We start from the raw sequence: 20,480 nt of genomic DNA on the forward strand, positions 1-20,480 counted from the left end.
TAAACCTAATTTTTTTGGAAGAAAAAAAAAAACCTAAATGGCGGGTGAGCACATGAGATGATGACATTTTAAGAGCTTCATAAATGTATTTGTTTATTTCATCAAGAAAAAAGAAGAAGAAGGAGAATCACTATTATATCCGATATAGGGGCCCAAATTATTTATATAAAAAAAAACCCACATGAAATGGACTTTAAAAGCACATTCAAAACCCATTTACGACATAACAAAAAAACTTCAAACTTCCTATAAATTACAAAACTGCCATCAATTTCTTAAAATGAGTCCAACCCAAAACCACATAAATAAAAACCCAAAACAATTAATTGGGCATCAAAGTAATTTAATAATGAAAATTAAATTCAATTGGGCAATCTGTCATTTTTTGAGTTTTTTTTATTATAAAAAGTTCAGTGAACAATAGTCTCACCTGAAATAAATTATATTTTTTACTTGCCGCAAAAAAATGAAACAAATACTAGGCCTTTTTTAAGGGAAGTAAAAAAACTCTATAACTGTGTCAACATTATTTTGGCGCCAAGATCATTTCAGTTCCAAAAATCGCAGAGCTCCAGAGAGAGGGAGAGATTGATAAACAAATTTCTAGGGCTTTCTCTGTGCGATCAATCTTAGATTTCAAAATGCAAAGGGTAGGTTTTCCGAGTATGAGGAGCTTGGATAAATTCAAGTCCCTCTCGAAATCGGTCCCAGGAACTTCGAATATCTTCGCCTACTCCTCGCGTCCTCCAGATTCGAACTCTTCTGGAAGTTTCGCAAATTTGAAGCTCACCGCAGGTTTTTACTGGAAATTTGTGATTATTGGTTGATTCTCTATGGAATTTGGAGTTTCTGAGACGATTTGTCGTTGTTTTGTTCGTTTACAGAGAAATTAGTGAAAGAGCAAGCTTCTGTGAAAACTGATCTGGAAATGGCGGTACTCTCTCTCTCTCTCTCTCTCTCTCTCTCTCTCTATCGCTTTCTATCTGTGTGTGTGAGTGAATGAGCTTATCTTTCGTGCTAGCTTGTGAAATTGTGTGGTTAGGTTTTTGTGTCTCACTATCTGCGTCGATTTGTTAGGATTTCAATTTCTTGTAAATAGGTGAGATTCATCTATCTCTATAAATTCGAAGGTATCTGACCAGAGATTTAAATGATAAATGCAGAAGACAAAGCTGAAAAAATCAGTGGAGCACATCCGTGCATTAGAGGAAAAATTGCAGAATGCTTTCAATGAAAATGCTAAGCTTAAGGTGAAGCAGAAGGAAGATGAAAAGCTGTGGAAGGGATTGGAGTCTAAGTTTTCTTCAACCAAAACTCTCTGTGATCAACTCACGGATACTTTACAGCTCTTAGCTGGCCAGGTTCAGGATGGTAAGTCTTATTTTGAGTTCTCTGACCTTTCACATTTTTCTTATGTTCACAGTGTTATTTATCCTTAGCTTGCTTTAACAGCCGAGAAAGATAGAGAGTACTTTGAAGGAAAAATCTCTGCGAGTGCAATAGCTCTTGATGGTTTAAATAAACAGATGAATGGTCTGTCTCTAAAATTAGAGTCTGCAGAGGACATTATAAGGAACCGTAAGTTGTTTCCCTTTCATTTCCTTTTCCTGAGAGAATGTTTAAATTTTAGAATGTAGGGATGATGCAATGTTTAACTGGATAAAGGTGCATTTTCCTTTCTGTGATGTTTCTGAATCCTGACTGTAGGTGAAAAGCAGCTGGAGGAACTCAAATCTGATAAAGAAGAAAGGGAAAAATCTTACAGAGATGAACAGAGCAGAACTGCAAATCTCATAGAGGAAAAAGGTAAACATATTATGAATTAAAACTTTAGGTGGCGTCATCACTTGGTTGCAACTAGATATTGCATAATGAGCTGAAATTTCTGGAACTACTGCATTTTTGGCCATTATAAGCCAATCTTGCAACTAAATAATTTTAAATTACAGTTCATGGAGCTTTACAATTCAGTGCTTTTGAAGATGGTTGAAACTATGCATGCATGTGTCATATGGCTCATGCATTAGTTTTTCCTTTCAATGTAGGCAACCTTCCACATAAATTGCTTTGTATATGGTTTCTTGCCCTTTAAGTGATTTTCAAATATATTGTGTGTACAGTTGTACATCAACCTTGTAACTCTCAACATTTTGACTCGTAAGGGTGAAAAAGTGAAAAAAAATAAAATAAATCTAAATTCGAGTTAGGCAGTTCTATCAGTATTCCTCTTACCTCTGAAGCCTCTTAAGGAATACATGCTTAATATATTTCCCCCTCTCAGATGTTCAGCTTTCTCTAAACTTTGTTGCCATACAAAGATAAAATTCTTTTCCACTTGAATCAAGATTTTCTCTTAGAATACATTTTAGATCTGGTAGTATGTTTTTGATAGTCAATAAAGTACTGCCTAATTAATGTATGCACTTTTCTTTAAAAACAAAAAACAAAACAAAAACATAGAAATGTTTGAAGGCATGCATTGTTAGGTTTACCTCCATGTTCCAGTCATTGAGAAAACAATTGCACCTTGAGCATGTTGAATGAAATTCAGAAATTATTATTTCAAGTTGTCGTGGGATTGTTTTATAATGTTTTTCATTTATGTCATTCCTTGCAGATGCTATGATAAAGAACTTTGAGGCAACTCTAGCAACTAATAGGTTGGCTACGGAAAGTTTGAACTCTATGTTGGGTGAGGTGCATCTTGAGTTAAAATTGAAAGAGGATGAAATCAAACGTTTGATAACTGTCCAGGAAAACTTGGAAAAGGAAAAGCTCGGTGTTCAATTGAGCAACGATGACCTTGTTAAGAGATTAGATATGTCTGTCCTTGAGATAAAAAACCTCGAAGGGTTTGTTCATGTGTTGGCTGCACACTTGGTCGAATTGGATAAACAAAGTTTGGATTTTTTAGACAAGTTTGATAAGCTAAACTCTCTCTATGACGCGTGCTTCAAGTTGGTCCAGCAGGAGAGAGACCTTTCTACCAAGCTTTCTCAGAGACAGTACGATCAACTGCATGATAGATTTCTGACCTTAACATCAGAAAAAGATGCTATAGAATTGGTAAATCAGGAGTTGAACAATAAGGTCCTCAAACTCCAGAAAGTTCAGGAGTCTGTTGTGGCACAGCTTTCAGAGGAATGCCGTGTAGCCAGAGAGAGGATACAGAACTTGGAGTCTGAAGCAGAAGGTCTGGTCTCAAAGAATATTGAAACAGAGAAGTTGGTCTCCCAATTAGAACTGCAAATTAATTCTCTGTCAGAAAGTTCAAGATCATCTGAGAACAGAATGGTTAGCAAGTTCCAACAAGTTGACTTTTTGCGTTTGAGCAGCATTTTTGCCATATTAAGCTTTGTTTTATACCATCTTGCAGCAAGATCTGTTGCTGAAAATTTCGGCATTAGAAACTGAGAGTAAAGATAATACAGAGAAATTACAAGCAGAGTTACAGAAAAAAGCTGAAGAAATAGATAGTTTACTAAAGGAGGGTGAAAAACATGAAGAGCAAGTAGATCTGATGGATAAACAAGTCAGTCAGCTTCAAAATATGCTAGAGGAGAAGGAGAACCTTATTCTGCAACATAAGGCACGAGAGAAGAATCTGGAAGAACAGAACACAGGGGTATGAATTCAGTGCGAATGTGTTGAGTGCATAAATCTGTTTTTTTTGCATGTATTTACGATTCTGTATTTTTTGCAGAATCAGGCATTGCTGGCTGCTGCTGAAAGTAAACTTGTGGAAGATAAGAAGCAATATGATCTCACGCTAGAGAGTAAACAACTGGAATTATCAAGGCATTTGAAAGATATCTCTCAGAGGAATGATCAGGTGTTATCTCTTGTGATATTCTTATATGGACACCATACAGGTTCTTTAAGTACTTTTGGACTGACAGTAAGAGGGTTTATTTAGGCAATTAATGACATCCGGAAGAAGTATGAGGTGGAGAAGCTGGAGATAGTTAACATGGAAAAGGAAAAGGTTTGCTCGTTTTATCATCTCTTGCAATATGCTTAGGAATGAATCATGTTCTTCAATTGTTATTCATTTGAAACTTCAGGCCGAAAAAATTATTGGAGAAAGGGAGAGAGAATGTGAGAAAAAACTTGAAGAATGCAAAGAAGAATCTAGGCAGTACTTGATGCGTGTTCAGGAGGAACATGCTACTCTGGTATGTGTTGGTGTGTGCTAATTGCTGATCACTTTTTCTCTATGATGCATTTGTTTGCAATCTTACCACCAAATCCTATTCTTGTTTTTGCTACACATTTTATGGCATTACCAAACATTTACTTTCAGTTAGGGAGTAATTCTTTTTCATATGTTAAATACCTCTGAACTTGTATTGGATTATGCAGAATTTTCATTCTTAGCAATCACTCTTAATTTTTTTGAATCTTAAGTTGTAATTTGAAAAAAAAGAAAAAAGAAAAAAAAAGAGCTAGTTTGTTACTCAGTCTTTTTGGACTGATAATTAAATTAACTTATTAAATGAGCTTATCTGCAGTTTATTAATAAAGGTGAACATTTGTAAGAAATTACTTCAAATTTTCCCTTATTATCGTATTAGGTTGCTCAGTTTAATATGGGAAGTTGCTCATTTATGAGGCATTTATATTGCATGCTTCTGTGTTTTCTACTTCAGAGACTGACTTGGAATATTTGGTTATGAACATTATTGACTTTCATATTTGATGTCGTTTAGGTCAGTCGTATTCAGCAAGAGCATGATAAAAAGGAACTCGGTCTAAAAGCTGAACACAGTGAAGCGTTCAAGCATATCCAACTTCAAGCTGAAAACGAATTGAGAGAGGTTCAAATAGCTTTAAATTTAGTTAGAACTGCTAATTTAAGTTGAGTGTAATATGATTTACTAATCATTTTATTATTTTCATAGAAAATGACATCGCTGAGGAACGAACATGAAGCGCAGCTTAGAGGTTTGAGGCTCGAGCACGAAGATGAGTGTAAGAAGCTGCAGGATGAGTTGGATCTTCAAAAGTCCAAGGTACATATCTAGCAGAAGTGCTTTATATAATAAGATTTATCTGTACCTTTTATTTATAATGCTTATTTTACAGGAGGAGAGACAGAGGGCATTACTGCAATTGCAGTGGAGAGTTATGGGTGATAAACCCCAGGAGGACCAAGAAGTGAATTCAAAGAAGGTGGGATTTCAAATCAATAGATCTCTCTCTGTATCTTGGAGAGGGGTTGGGGGGTAGATTGGGAGTTGTACAAATAAAATAATTTCAAAATTTAAACAGTCTGAAACAGTGGGGACTGTTGTCAATATAGTATTCACAGCAGGTGGGAACTGGGAAAGCATATAGTCAAGAATTTTTCTTTTTGGGGTTGAAGTGTAAATTTTCATATCAGGAGTAATTATTTTAAATGATTACGATGCAACTAATCTGAAATTCTATGACTCTGATGCCTTCATTCTGTCTCAGGATTACTCTTTTTCGTCAAGGCAGATGAGAAACTCTGTTGGTAGAAAAAGAGGTCAGCATTCTCTGGTACCAGAGAATGATGAAAAGGTGGCACATTAATGAAAAATCATTTCTACTTTCCTTCATTTTTCCACATGACAATATGACAATGATTATGATATGTGATTCTATTTCATTGACAGGATTCACCTTTACTGGTAGCAACACAAACTCCAGTGTCAAAGTTGTTGAAGAAAGTAGAGAACCCAAACACAGGAAGTATAATGAGTATTCCAAAGCATCACAAAAAGGTGAATAACTTATGTACGAATTTTTTTCTGCTAGAGTATTCTTAAATGATGCAACATTTGCTTTTCTATAAGTTATAAATGCATTTCAGTAGTAAGAAATATATAAATCCTCTTGGCAGGGGCACTAGTGGTCGTTTAAGAATTTAATGTTACTCACTAATATGATCGATTGATACATGCCTTATCCCCTCAACCTCTTTAGGCTAACTTCATCAGCTTGCAGGTAACTCATCGGGAATATGAAGTTGAAACTTCTAATGGAAGAACAGTCACGAAAAGAAGAAGAACAAGAAGCACAGTGATGTTTGAAGTATGTACCTGGTCACTTCCGTGAAGCTATATACTAAATCTTTGTTTTGTATATGAAATAAATAGACTTCCAGAATTGCTCTTTTCAGCATACATTACCCAATACTGAATTTTATTTATATGTAACATCAGGATCCAAGAAAACATAAAAAGACAAGTACTCCAAAAGCCACTACTCCCAGGAGTGTTGTTAAGGTAACAGAATCAACCAAATACTTATTTACTTCAGTTTTTGTAATCTCTTGTAATGCTTCTACTTTTTCGTGCCCCAATATTGCTCGGGACCTTTCTTTGGAGCATGTAATGTAATTAGAAGTATTATTAATGTATTTATCTATTGGAAAAGCTGGATATGCATGTATAAATCGGGAACCATGATAGCATATGTAGCATGGCTTAAATTATATTACTGCAGTGTTCCTTTTGATTTCCACGTGCAGAGTTTGTAATGTGTCATATTTGTTATGTAGCGATCTAAGGGAGGAGGTCAACCAAATCCTTCAAACATAGGGGACTTGTTTTCAGAAGGGTCTCTGAATCCATATGCAGACGATCCCTATGCATTTGATTAAGGTATTTTCAACTGATTATTGTAGACATGATTTTGTTTCATTTATTACAGAAAAATATGATGCCTTCTTTTTATTTTAATGCAATTTTTGAACTCCCACCCTTCCAGATCGTTGATATGATTTTGAGTAGGGTCTGCTAAGACTACATGTGGGTATTTAGCAACTGACTAGCTTTTCTTGTTTTGGTTCAGGTCAGAAAAGAGATCTCTGTAATTTCCCTGAACTGCTTCACTCAAAGCCAGCTGGGCACATGATATCGACGTACAGGGTTTCTGCTGGTTACATTACATGCTTTCTCTTGTATATATGTGCATATAACTTTGGCATTTTACTGATTTGCAAGTTCCAATTTGATCACTGCCTCACTCTTCTCTTTTGTCTATATGGGCTTTGTATATGAAACTTGTTGGTTGAAAGGTTTAAGGATTTTGAACATCCATTTTTAAAGCTTCGTTTATAATGTTTTTTTTTTCTCTTCAATTAATGTTGAGGAAATTTGGAGACGAGAAAGAGTCGATGTGAGGGATAAGCGAAGGAAAATACACACTGATTTTTCCCTCTCTAACTTAAAAGAAGTAAAAACAAAAGCATAATCGTTCCCGAACAATCCTAAAATTAATACTTTAAAGCTTTTAACTATGTAATTTATTAGCATTAGCCAAGGAAATGCTTGTACAGTTGAGGAATTTTGATATAAGATTTCATGTGGACATCATAACATAAGCATACATATGGTTGTGGTTTGGGTTTTGTGTAATTGGAACACCAAGATCATTTTTCTATCGGAAGTTCTTGCCTTCGAATGTCTGGCCAAACTGCCAATTCTTGGGGGCTATATGCCATGAGGTGGAGTATCTTTTATCACTTGCTAGGACTCGGAAGGTGAGTGACTCACCAACCAACTTGGCATCAGTAACCCACCTCTGACCCCACATCCGCTTCATCATTGTCCATTTCAACTTGTCGTGGCCCTTCACTTGCACGCTGACCACATCCCCAACTCCTGCCACATTCCACACCAACACTTCGTTGAAGTAAGGGTTCCCGGTTATTGTGAATCGAATACCTCCTTTCTTTTGGCATGAAACCCTGTAAAACATTGTTAACATTTCATTCAATGTTGAACATGAAGATAATAATTAAAATGGTTGATCGATAATATTCTCTTGCTACTTACTATGACATGTTATGTTGGTACACTGTTATGAATAAACTTACCTGCGATATTCGATTGGGACGATACCAGCCGAGTACTCGGCAATATTGAGGAATACAGGCTTGGCTATGTCAAAATGCTCACGTGGTGGATTGCACCATCCTCCATTGTCGCTTGCCTGATTCCAATTCGGGGGGCAATTGTTAGTCGCCGTAACATGCAGAATCGGATTCCCGGGCTTGCACCATTGAGGTTGGTCTACACATTTGATATCGTAGCATGCACCACATGACTGTCCGTTGTTGAACAATGCATTGCTCAATGCTACTGTCTCCAGGCCATATCCTTCTTGAACAACATCATGGTAACCACAAGCTCCACCTGACAAGCTCAAAAGAATTAGTTGCAAATATATATAATGTAACTAAAATATAGTGGTCTTGTGTTCAAAACGACGTTGGTTTAGAATTTCGTACCAAATGTTCCGGAGCCTCCTTCATAAAATGTGGCATGAGCTTGCTTCCAAGGGCCAGCAGTGAACCTTGGCCTATGGTGGGCAATGGCATGGTCGGGAAATACTGCTAGAAGAAAGAGCAGCAATGAACCCAATAGGGCTTTCAAATTATGCAATCTCATGGTGGCCTTTGGCTGCAGTAATTGTCCCCCTGAACTTAATTATAAACTTATTGATTTCTCTCTTCTTTTTTGTTATGAGGATTCTCATGCATCGTGGGTATATAATATATAGTACAAATTCATCGTTGTCATTGTAATTTTAGCAACTCCCTATTTGTCAGGGAATGACCTTAACAACTCAAGCAACTGAATCATACTGCGAATTATGAGCCATCATTTTCCAACAAATGTTACAACAGCATCAGATGGATCTTAAACTCGTTCACATGCGTGGCATTTATATTCAAGAAAACAACATTCTCGGTCCAAAATTAGAGTAAAAACATAACATACAGATTAACATGATATATATCATATCAATATGGTTTAAGAGTTTGTCTTAGGCTTATTAATCACGATTAGTTTTCATCCAACGGTAATCGTCTGATCAAATTTTACAGAGTGTTTTCAGGCTATAGAACTCCCTTTTCCTCTACTATCCACATTAGTTACAAAAGAGTGTCCAAAAACCTTGATACTGTTTTCAAATTTGGGGAAGATAATTTTGAAAGTACATCACTTACAAAACCACATTAGTTATAAGAATTTGTAGCAATGCGCCATGAATTATCACGTGTCTGACCTTTTTTGTTTTCACTCACTTTACCACTCAAAATTTAACGCAGGTGTCAAGTTTCCCAAATCCTTCGATGTAGTTTTGTCTACCGTGGCGCCCAAGTGGCAAATATATGAAAGAGGTATGCGCGTCAGCATTGGAACTTTTTTTTTTTTTTTTTTTCGTCTTAAACTTTGTAATGCACACATTATAGAAGTATGATTCACGAAGCCTACATGTAGCCTTCGATCCTTTGGTTTGCATATGCAGAGTTTGCTACGTTATATTATTTATGTAGGGATCTCAGGTTGTGTCAACAGCCCACTTCAGAGGTTTCAAACATATATTGTGAAGACCCATTAAAAATATATATTTATATATGTACATATATTTAGAATTAAATATTTTACTATTCATTTAATTTATAAATTATATATATCTCTTCTTATTATTAATTAGCTCAAAAATATTCTTATTTTATTGAGTTTAATCTAAAAACAAGAAATTATGTAGAGTTTAGACTACGTAGTATCATTGCGTATCTTGTTGAAAGGATGAGTATGAGTTTATTATGACATGGGTATAATGAGCATCATGAATATAATGAGCATGAAGAATTAGAGTTATTTTGGAGTCAATTACATGCAATCAAAGGAGCATACAAAAATTTCTCCAATCAAAGAAGCATGAGGTGGTTTTCCTAGCATGAGTTGTTGACATTCGAGAAACAATTAGCTAAAGCTTGGAGTTAAGCTTATTAGCTGCTGCACACCTCACCAATTAAATGTCTTGCTGCCTCATTGTAGTATAAATAGGACCCTTTGTTACTTCTTTTGAAACACACATTAAATAAGTCTAGTGCTCTTACCACTTGTTAGAAGAGAGAGAGAGAGAGAGAGGCAATATATAGGAAAGATGACATATCGGAGGAGATATAGAGAGCTTGCCTTGTGTTTTATTAACGTCTTGTTATGCTTTCGAATCGAGGGGAGTTTTTACGGAAATTAATTTAATTAAATTTCGTGAATATTGTATTATTGTTTAAGATTATTAAATGATGATATTATTGATATTATTTTATTAATGTTGACATGTTATAGGTGATGGTTGGAACTTTTGGATTAAGAAAGTAATTATGAGAAAGAAGGTGATAGAAAGGATCTTTTGTGTAGTTGAGTTAGACCATTAATTGTTGGGACTAAGTTCAGGCAAGAATTGTAAGCACATCATAATAGGATATCGGTGGTAATATAATTGTTGATTAGGTGATTTGGGCTTGGAGATCAATAGTTTAGACAAGATGATTAACAAAATGAGAATTATGGGATGATTTAGCTCATACAAATAGGCATTCGAGACCAACTTATATAAGCATGGTATGAAACGTTTATTCACAAATAGACCATCCCAAATGTATTTGTAAACGTTTATTCACAGTATAGAGTGAGGATATCGATGGCCTATTTGTAATGCTTGTTCATTTATATGAATTAATAGGAATAGACGAAGAGCGTACATTGCGCACTCATGCATTACTAAAATTGATTTGGCATTTGATTGTATGATTGTATGTCACTTAATTTACTTATATCAATTTCTTATAGTAAGATTTATGTCCTTATTGGGCTGTGGTTTCGCTCGCCCCTTTATAGACCTTATTGGCTTAAAACCGAAAAGACGGATGGTAGGCGAGCTGAGGTTAAATTAGATGAGGGTGGTAGAACTTTAAAGTTTTTGGAACTTTAAATTAATTAGATGAGGATTGTAGGTGAGTTGAAGATAAATTTATCTATTTTTAGTACACTTGTAAGATTTTAGACCTATTTTTATAGGAGAAGTTTATGTTAACCCATGTTTCAGCCCCTTTTTGTTTTATCTTTTATTTTTTAGGCACTCGGCATGACGTTTCTACCATACTCGGGTCCGGGGTGTGACATATATATGTAAGCGTCTCTGAATCCACATACAGAAGACCAAATGCATTTTATTAAGCTATTTTCAACTGTACTTTGTAGGCATGATTTTACTTTATTTTATTTTCCAAAAATATAATATTTATGCCTTAATTCAAATATTGAAAAAAAAAATGCATTTCTTAACTGGAAGATATAATTTTAAATAGGAAAGAACTAGCTAGATAGTAATTTCTCAGTTTAAACTCAATCTGAGTTTGCAATACACCGTAGAATCGAAGCCTTAAGCATTCTTGCAATATATTTTTGAGAGGATAAGCCAAAATAATTCTATTCGTGCAAGAAGGTTGAGAAAAATGACGTTAAACAGTGGGGAGCTTCATTCCTATCGAAAGTTCTTGCCTTCGAAGGTCTGGCCAAACTGCCAATTCTTAGGCGTACGTTACATGCCATGAGGTGGAGTATCGTTTATCACTTGCTTGGACTCGGAAGGTGAGTGACTCACCAACTAACTTGGCATCAGTAACCCACCTCTGACCCCACATCCGCTTCATCATTGTCCATTTCAACTTGTTGCCCTTCACTTGCAGGCTCATCACATCTCCAGCTCCTCCCACATTCCAAACCAACACTTCGTTGAAGTAAGGGTTCCCGGTTATCGTAAATCGAATTCCTCCTTTCTTTTGGCATGGAACCCTGCAAAGCATATTAATGATTTCAATCAAATGTTGATCATGAGGATAATAATGAAAAGGTCAATATTCTCTTGCTACCAACATGTTATGTTGTTAGACTGTTTGTTTATTAGTGCATGTAGAATTACCTGCGGTATATGACTGGGACGATGCCAGCCTTGTCCTCAGCAATATTGAGAAACACAGGCTTGGCTATGTCAAAATGCTCGCGTGGTGGATTGCACCATCCTCCATTGTCACTTGCCTGATTCCAATTTGGTGGGCAGTTGTTGGTCGCTGTAACATGCAGAGTTGGACTCCCGGGCTTGCACCATTGAGGTTGGTCTACACATTTTATGTCGTAACATGCACCACATGACTGTCCATTGTTGAACAATGCGTTGCTCAACGCTACTGTCTCCAAGCGATAGCCTTCTTGGACAACGTCATGGTAACCACAAGCTCCACCTGGTAAGCTCAAAAGAATTAGTTGCAATCACAATGCTATATATAATATGTAACTAAAGTTTATGCCGCTTGTGTTCAAAACGACATTGTTTAGACTTTCGTACCAAGTGTTCCGGAGCCTCCTTCATAGAATGTGGCATGAGCATGCTTCCGAGGGCCAGCAGTGAACCTTGGCCTATGGTGGGCAATGACATGGTCAGGAAATACTGCTAGAATAAAGAGCAGCAATGAACCCAACATGGCTTTCAAATGAGGCAATCTCATGATTGCACTTTGTCTTTGGCTACAGCTTAATTGTCTCCCTTCACTTAATTATAAGCTTGATTTCCTTTTTCTTTTTGTTGTTGTCAGGATCATCATGCAGCCTGCGTATATAGTACAAGATTCTAATGATTATTGTTGCGGTTGTTTCGATCGGTTTAATTAGCTGAATTCGTTGTTAATTCGTGCCAATGCCTGCCCGGTGGTTTTACAACTCTCTATCAGGGAATGACCTTGACAACTCAAGGAACTGAATGATGCCGCCAATCATGAGCCGTCATTTTCCAACAAATGTTACAACAGTATGAGATCGTGAAGAGGAGGGGAACGACTCCAATCCTCCATGCTTTTCTGACTTGAGAATTTGAATAAATTTTGTCTCTCTTTATTGTGGTTCAGTTTTGTGTATTAAGAAGTATTGTTTGTTATATGGTCTTGAATTTGAGTTCATATATAATATTTTTATAAATGATGATACTTAAAAGAAGAATAAAAATGAAATGAAATGAATATACATAACGGGTTGAGGGCTACATTGTTGTGGTTCACCCAGGGTCTCCAAAACAGTAAAGCCGCCCTTGCTCATTAACATGCATGACATAAATATTCTCCCTATAATTTTTGTATGTTTCGGGTACACACATCCAACACAAATATTCTCCAGTACAGAACATAAAAATAAAATACTTCCACATATCCCATGTATATTGGATGGTAGGTGTATCCGGAACATACAAAATTTCTCATCTAGTAGACAGCTACATTACATCCCCGGAGGCATTCTCTTCATTTCGAAAGGAAAGGCTTCGTGTTCACAAGTAAGTAGAACCGCCAAAGGCTAATAAATGAAACTTTCCTACGTTTTCTATTCTGCTTCTTGTAAACTATAACGACTGCACATGATAGAACACACACCGAGAATATACAAGAGCACATCTCCTCAATCCGATCCCTTCACACACTCATTCTAGATTCGGTGAATTCTTTTGTGTGGATTGGCTTGATCCGTTGAGCAGGGGCACTTGTATTTATATGCATCTTCCAAAAAGTCTTGCCCATCAAGAAACTCTTAAGAAGTCCTTATTGCATTAGGTTTATAACTTCTAATCCACAATTAAGATAGGAATCCTTCTAGCTCTTATATTAGCCTTAAAACACTAACTTTTATAGAGCTGCAGGTTTAGTTGTATTTGAACTCCTAATTCATATCAAGTCTTAGAATCCTTTGATGATTATAAGACCACACTTTAATGGGTTAGACATCTACACGTCTAACACTTCTACCCATTCACAAAACGTGCGTTTCTTTTTTATGGTGAGTACAAAAAAAATTCATAACGCATTAATTTATCTGTTAGCAAAGTTTAAAACCAAAGAGCATTCCTTCAGTCCACTACTATCTTAAAGGAACTCCTCCTTGATGGGAACTTCTACTTACAGTTGTTGTTCCTACTGAGAGGAAATCCAATAAGAAAACATACCTATCGTATTTTAATAATGGGATTCGACCATCAAACATGATATATATCATATCTACATGAGTTAAGCGTTTTTTTTCCTAGGCCTGCATACTAATCGTGTTTAGTTTTCATCCAACGGTTGCCTTAGTAAGTTAAATATGTTGAGTACTCGTGTCTTGTTCTAAGTCATTGGACGGTTGAGACTGGTTAACTATATATGCACGTATATGATTTCCAATTATTGAATTATGATCCATGTCCATACTATATATTCTCCCTCTATTATATCTCTCTTCTCACATTAATTTTTTTCCTTTTTGTATTGAGGTTGGTGAGGTTGCCGACTTCCTTCCTCTCATGGCCGTTGTGAGAGGGAGAGGAAGTGGGGGGAGATCATGTGGGAGGAGGTGAGAGGTAGAGGGTGACGGGTTGGGGATGCCCGACAGCTTGAAATGAAGGAGGTGTTGGTGACATTGTGAAGGGGAGAGGATCCTCCATGCTTTCTCATTTTATGATTTTTTTTTCTTTGTACTTATTTTATGTTCTAAGCTATTTTTCATTTAAAAATATTTTTTAATCTAAGGGGTTATACATTTTAGTTCTTGTTGTTAAAGGTTATCATTGTTATAAATTTTTTATAAAAAATGTAATTTGGGTGTACTGATTTAATTTTATGGAGTGTTTTTCAGTGTATAGAACTCCCTTTTTCGCTACGACGTAGTTTTTATTAATGTAAAAGCTAGATTTGTAGGTATGAATGATTAACCTTCAGTTCCATTGGTTTGCATATGTAGAATTTTGCAATATGTTATATTATTTAGGTGACTTGTTTCAGAAGGGTCTCTGCATTTGATTAAGGTAGTTTCAATTCAACTGAGGCATGATTTTATTTTATTTACTTTTGGAAAAGATAATATATGCCTTCGAGTACTCGAAATTTTTGATAAATATAGTAGATACTAAGTTCTCAGTTTAAACTCAATCTGAGAGTATGCAATACACCGCAGAATCAAGAGCCTCTAAGCATTCCTTGTACTTATGATTTCATGGCCACTGGTCAGCATACATATATATTTAAGACGAGAAGCCAAAATAATTCATTCGTGCGAGAAGGTTGAGAAGAATGACGTTATACATTGGCCATGGGAGCTTCAATCCTATCGGAAGTTCTTGCCTTCGAAGGTCTGGCCAAACTGCCAATTCTTAGGGGTTATATGCCATGAAGTGGAGTATCGTTTATCACTTGCTAAGACTCGGAAGGTGAGTGATTCACCAACCAACTTGGCATCAGTAACCCACCTCTGACCCCACATCCGCTTCATCATTGTCCATTTCAACTTGTTGCCCTTCACTTGCACGCTGACCACATCTCCAGCTCCTGCCACATTCCAAACCAACACTTCGTTGAAGTAAGGGTTGCCGGTTATCGTAAATCGAATTCCTCCTTTCTTTTGGCATGGAACCCTGCAAAGCATATTAAGATTTCATTCAATGTTGAACATGTTATGTTGTTACTAGATTGTCCATGAATTAATGCATGAAATTACCTGCGGTATTCGACTGGGACGATTCCAGCCTTGTACTCGGCAATATTGATGAATACAGGCTTGGCTATGTCGAAATGCTCGCGTGGCGGATTGCACCATCCTCCATTGTCGCTTGCCTGATTCCAATTCGGGGGGCAATTGTTAGTTGCCGTAACATGCAGAATCGGACTCCCGGGCTTGCACCATTGAGGTTGGTCTACACATTTGATATCGTAGCATGCACCACATGACTGTCCGTTGTTGAACAATGCATTGCTCAATGCTACTGTCTCCAGGCCATATCCTTCTTGAACAACATCATGGTAACCGCAAGCTCCACCTGACAAGCTCAAAAGAATTAGTTGCAAATATATATAATGTAACTAAAATATAGTGCTCTTGTGTTCAAAACGACGTTGGTTTAGAATTTCGTACCAAATGTTCCGGAGCCTCCTTCATAGAATGTGGCATGAGCTTGCTTCCAAGGGCCGGCAGTGAACCTTGGCCTATGGTGGGCAATGGCATGGTCAGGAAATACCGCTAGAAGAAAGAGCAGCAATGAACCCAACATGGCTTTCAAATTAGGCAATCTCATGGTGGCTCCTTGGCTGCAGCTTAATGGCCTCCCTTCACTCAATTATAATAAGCTTGATTTCTTTTTTCTTTTCTGTTTTCAAGATTCTTGTATGGCGGGGCATATATAGTACAAGATTCTAGTTATTTTATGCGGTGGTTGCGGTTTAATTAGTTGAATTCGTTGTAACTTTTCTCTTTGTTATGAGGTACATCTTGCATGCTGGCAATTCATGCTTCATGAGCTGTCAACAATTGTTATAACAACTTTTACAAGGGTTAGTTCTTAGTTTGATGGATTTGTCCATCTTAGTTATTTTGTAAACGAGTATTATTTTCAGTAAAAGAATCTGGATGTATGGATGTCCCTTAGATTCTATTACCTCCACATTAATTGGTATCCGATATATATATATATATATGTGTGTGTGTATATATAAATCATGACAATATAAATCTCCATTTACATTGGCCGGTCAGATGCTGATTTTGCATCCCATTTCTGGCCCATTAATGGAGCACATCTTGGGTTGCGGGGATACAAATTTTTCCAATAAGGAATCGTTTGAGAGTAATTTTGAGAGAGTCAGCCAAAATCACTTGTGGAGAGAAGCACCTCATATGTGTTTCTTCATAAAATCACTTAGGCCCCGTTTGGTTTTCGAAAAAGATTTGAGGGGAAATAATTTCTCATGCCTTTCTCAAGGGATGAGAAATAGAAGATTTCTTTCCCATGTTTGGTAATGTTGGAAAAGCAATCAAGAAATATCACTTTATTTCCTTTCACATGTTTAGTTTGCATAGGAATGTAAAACAAAGTTTGTTTAATTTTCCACTTAAACCCATATGAAATCAAATAAAAAATGAATGCATTTAATGCTATGTTTAAATTCTAAATTGTTAATGGGGTCATAAAAAATGTGCATTTAATGTTGGCTCAATTTACCAAACTTTCTCATGAGGAGAGAAAACAAAACCCAAGATAGAAGAATGACTTCATTTTTCCCCTACTTTCTCATGTGCCGGGCAACAATTTCTATGCATACCAAACATGAGAAAGCAATTGATTTTCCATACTTAAGCCTCATTTCCCATGAACTAAACAGAGCCTTAAAACCATAAAGTGATTATATGAGAAGTGATTCTCCATAAAAGTGATTATTAGCCTATCCAAAATCACTCCTAAATTGCTCTAATAAAATTGCATGAACCGAGTCTAAAATAAAAAAATTTTAAATAATTTTAAAAATGAGTGAAATATACGTAAAATAACCGTAATATCCGTACACAAATCAATTAAAATTGGTAACAAACCAAAACCACGAGGGCATTTAAAAAAAACAAAATTAAAGACGGGAATAGAATAGAGTAAACCACATGGACCTTATCTGATTTTAAGCCCAAAATAAAACCACACAAACACAACAAAAATTGAAGCTGCAGTATTTGCTCGATCACTACAGCCCAACTCAACCGATCCAAATCAACAGACCAAAAAGATAATAAAACTTCATGAAAATTAATGAAAATTAGGACTAATTAATCAGGTGTCGCGTTGCTAATGAATTATTTACTTGTTTTCTACTGCAACTCCGATTTCACAGAGGAAAGAGTAACTACGAAGCTCCATTTTCGAACGCGAGCATGAAAAAGAAAGTGGAAAGGGCCAAGAGCAACACCAGCTGAAGAAGAAGCTCCAACAAGCTGCAGAGCTTGATCCTCTTGTTCTGGAGTCGCTCCCTCACAACCTCCATTTTCAGATCTCCGATCTCTCTCCTCAGAATCTCCTTCTCCTGATCATCGAATTTTCAATTCCGATCACAACTAAGATTATCAAGGTAAAAATGAGCAGAGAAAGTGAGAGATTAATGTACTGAGCAAATTAGTACCAAAATGTCGTCGTTGTCGATTGCGGTGTTGAGGCTGCGATTGGGCGGCGATTTGAGAGAAGAAAGAAGAAGAGCGGCTTTTGCACAGCGAATTGCAGCATGCGATCTCAGAGCTTCGCCTCCTCCGCTTTTGGTTTGGGTCTCTCTTCCCTCCATAGCGCTCTCTCTCTCTCTCTCTCAATTTCTTCACTGTATGAATTTGAATTATTTTGGTTTTGAATTGAGATTGCTTTTAAATTGGGGGTTCTGCTACTTTACACGTGTCGGTTGGACCTCAGGGCAAGTCAATGCGACTCAATTTGGATTTTTAAAATTCGCCTAGTGAGCCATAATTATCCACGTCTACAGGTTTTTCAGTAAATTACAAATGTCCAAATTCCTCGAGCTTCATTAAAGTTTTTTTAAAAAATAAAAATTACAAGTAGTATTGGGGAGGGAAAATTCGAAGCTAGGATATCAGTGCGCAGGTAAATACTTTTTATCACGTGAGCTACAAGTTCCTTGCTTCTTCATCTTCATCTTAATTTAAAAAAAGGCCAACAATTTTTAAATTATGTTCAAAATGTTAGGCCCAATAGAGAACTACATATCGGGTGCGCAGGTAAATACTTTTTATCACGAAGAACTACATACCAGTATGCATCCTAACTTGTTATATACTTATCAAAATTTGGCATATGCTAATAACTGGACATAGAAGAATATAACTCATTAGAGCATCTCCAAGGGAGATGTCAAATACCAAACATCAAATTTAAATTTGATGGCTGATGTGGCAATTTGACATCTTAGAATATCTCTAACCGATTCGTCAAAAGTGCTATATAGACATTTAACAGTTAGAAATAATATCTCACATCATTCCAACCGATGTGTCAAAGCTGATATGAAATGAAGGCTGGAGGTTGAGATGTTATTTTTGACATCCTAAAAGCAAGATATCAAATGAATATTTTATTATTTTTAAAAGATAGTTGGCTGTTACTTTCATTTATTATTATTATTTTCTTCTTTATCTGAAATGATTTGGCTATTACAATAATTATTTATTTGACATATCGAGTGGAGTGTAAAACTGTATAAATGTCAAATTGCCACATCATCCATCAAATTTAAATTTGATGTTTGGTATTTGACATCTCCTTTGGAGATGCTCTTACATAGCTTTACACTCTACTCGATATGTCAAATTAAATTATTATTTTATTACATTTTAGTGTTGATTTATTTTTAATTAAAAAGAAACGAAAAGAAAAAATAATAAAATATTCATTTGATATCTTGCTTTTAGGATGTCAAAAATAACATCTCAACTTCCAGCCTTTATTCCACATCAGCTTTGACGCATTGGTTGGAGTGATGTAAGATGTTATTTTTATCTGTTAAATGTTTATGTGGCATTTTTGACACATCAGTTGAAGATGCTTTTAGATAACTACATTGAATATAACAAACTATTTTCTTATATAATCTTATGCATTGCTAAATTGTTATTGTAGAAGTAAATATTCGCACACCAATGACAATATGCCATTTGGATAGAAAGATGTTCACACGGACTAAACTGTCCCTAATTAAAGGTAGGAGGAAGTGTAAGGGATGGCAATGGGTTGGGGGTGGGTATACCATTCCTATTCCCATCCCCATTAAGTTTTTTCCCCCATCCCCACCTTCATACACACAATATTCATTTCGGGAATTCTCCATCCCCACCTTTTTTGGGGAATAAGTTCCCCGACCCGCCCTATTACAGAAGAAAAAACAATATAGAACTACTTTTGTTGAAAGAAAAAAATTGAATTAGAGCAAGATAATGGATATATATAATATATACATATAAGACAATATAAGAATGTTTACATATTAATTAAAATTGAACTAAATATATAAGTAGTGAGGCTTAAGATTCATATAAAGTATATAAATATATAATATAATCATAGAAAATATAAAATATAAAATATTGTTGGCACAATCACTTTAATATCATATTTATATATACTGTGTATATATATATATATATATATATATATATATATTCTAAACGGGAAGGGTTCGGGTTGGGGATTAAAATACCATCCATGCCCCTCCCTGAACACCATACCCAAAAAATTCCCTGTATCCATCCTTATACCTGTTTTTTATCCTTCATACTCGACCCATTATGGTTGAATCCTAGCAAAGATCCTTACCCGAGAGGAAAATTGTCATCCCTACTGTCCACAAGGTGACAAATGACGATTCATCTGCCAGGGTAACGAGATACATAGGTTGCGCATAAGCCATCATGACATAGGAAGGCTCAACAAAGCCCACAGCCAAGCAAGGCTAAATACAAATCTAGCCCTACTTGGCCCTTGTGCCTTACAAGCATGAACAAGCTCAAAGGGATGAGCCCAGCAAGACTCTTTCTTAGACAACATGGCTCCAACAAATCAGCCCAAATAACCAAGATCACCTTATTTATTACGGCCTCAATAAATAAGGAGATTACACTCATCCATTCCAGATAATTATCCACACACCTCAAGTTAAACGGCTAGTTGACTTAACATTTGACCTAACGAGTCTTAATGCATCCAATCGACATTAAACACGTAGCCACTCATGACGAAAAATCAGGCAAGACATAAATTTATGGAAAGCAACCTATTCCTAAAGGAGAATGTAAATGTTCCTTGAAACTAAGAAATCTTACTTT

General features: G+C 36.1%; 4 protein-coding genes and 1 pseudogene across 4 annotated transcripts; 1 reads left to right on the forward strand and 4 right to left on the reverse strand.

Annotated features, from left to right (window-relative positions):
- The first annotated feature begins 510 nt into the window (after positions 1-510).
- On the forward strand, positions 511-7,093 carry LOC103319641 (synaptonemal complex protein 1-like). The gene is made up of 19 exons (XM_089046919.1): positions 511-795; positions 885-934; positions 1,164-1,371; positions 1,453-1,578; positions 1,708-1,806; positions 2,618-3,294; positions 3,377-3,625; positions 3,704-3,832; positions 3,917-3,985; positions 4,065-4,175; positions 4,710-4,817; positions 4,902-5,012; positions 5,086-5,172; positions 5,458-5,544; positions 5,640-5,747; positions 5,971-6,057; positions 6,189-6,251; positions 6,527-6,629; positions 6,820-7,093. The coding sequence occupies exons 1-18, from the start codon at positions 642-644 to the stop codon at positions 6,626-6,628; spliced, it is 2,625 nt and encodes an 874-aa protein (XP_088903045.1). The 5' UTR covers positions 511-641; the 3' UTR covers position 6,629; positions 6,820-7,093.
- Positions 7,094-7,407: 314 nt separating this feature from the next.
- LOC103319672 (expansin-A16-like) lies at positions 7,408-8,420 on the reverse strand. Its single transcript, XM_008221242.2, has 3 exons — positions 8,261-8,420; positions 7,847-8,165; positions 7,408-7,717 (listed from the first exon to the last, which is right to left on the reverse strand). The coding sequence occupies exons 1-3, from the start codon at positions 8,418-8,420 to the stop codon at positions 7,408-7,410; spliced, it is 789 nt and encodes a 262-aa protein (XP_008219464.2).
- A 2,893-nt stretch (positions 8,421-11,313) lies between these two features.
- Positions 11,314-12,334, reverse strand: LOC103319671 (expansin-A9-like; annotated as a pseudogene).
- Positions 12,335-14,707: 2,373 nt separating this feature from the next.
- Positions 14,708-16,077, reverse strand: LOC103319670 (expansin-A9-like). The gene is made up of 3 exons (XM_008221240.2): positions 15,753-16,077; positions 15,339-15,657; positions 14,708-15,255 (listed from the first exon to the last, which is right to left on the reverse strand). Exons 1-3 carry the CDS (start codon positions 15,910-15,912, stop codon positions 14,949-14,951), a joined length of 786 nt encoding a protein of 261 aa, XP_008219462.2. The 5' UTR covers positions 15,913-16,077; the 3' UTR covers positions 14,708-14,948.
- A 1,177-nt stretch (positions 16,078-17,254) lies between these two features.
- LOC103319640 (uncharacterized) lies at positions 17,255-17,986 on the reverse strand. Its single transcript, XM_008221200.2, has 2 exons — positions 17,780-17,986; positions 17,255-17,683 (listed from the first exon to the last, which is right to left on the reverse strand). Exons 1-2 carry the CDS (start codon positions 17,933-17,935, stop codon positions 17,507-17,509), a joined length of 333 nt encoding a protein of 110 aa, XP_008219422.2. The 5' UTR covers positions 17,936-17,986; the 3' UTR covers positions 17,255-17,506.
- Positions 17,987-20,480: the final 2,494 nt, after the last annotated feature.

The sequence above is a fragment of the Prunus mume genome, linkage group LG2, assembly GCF_029339155.1.
Source record: "Prunus mume cultivar Tortuosa linkage group LG2, ASM2933915v1, whole genome shotgun sequence".
Taxonomy (NCBI): domain Eukaryota; kingdom Viridiplantae; phylum Streptophyta; class Magnoliopsida; order Rosales; family Rosaceae; genus Prunus; species Prunus mume.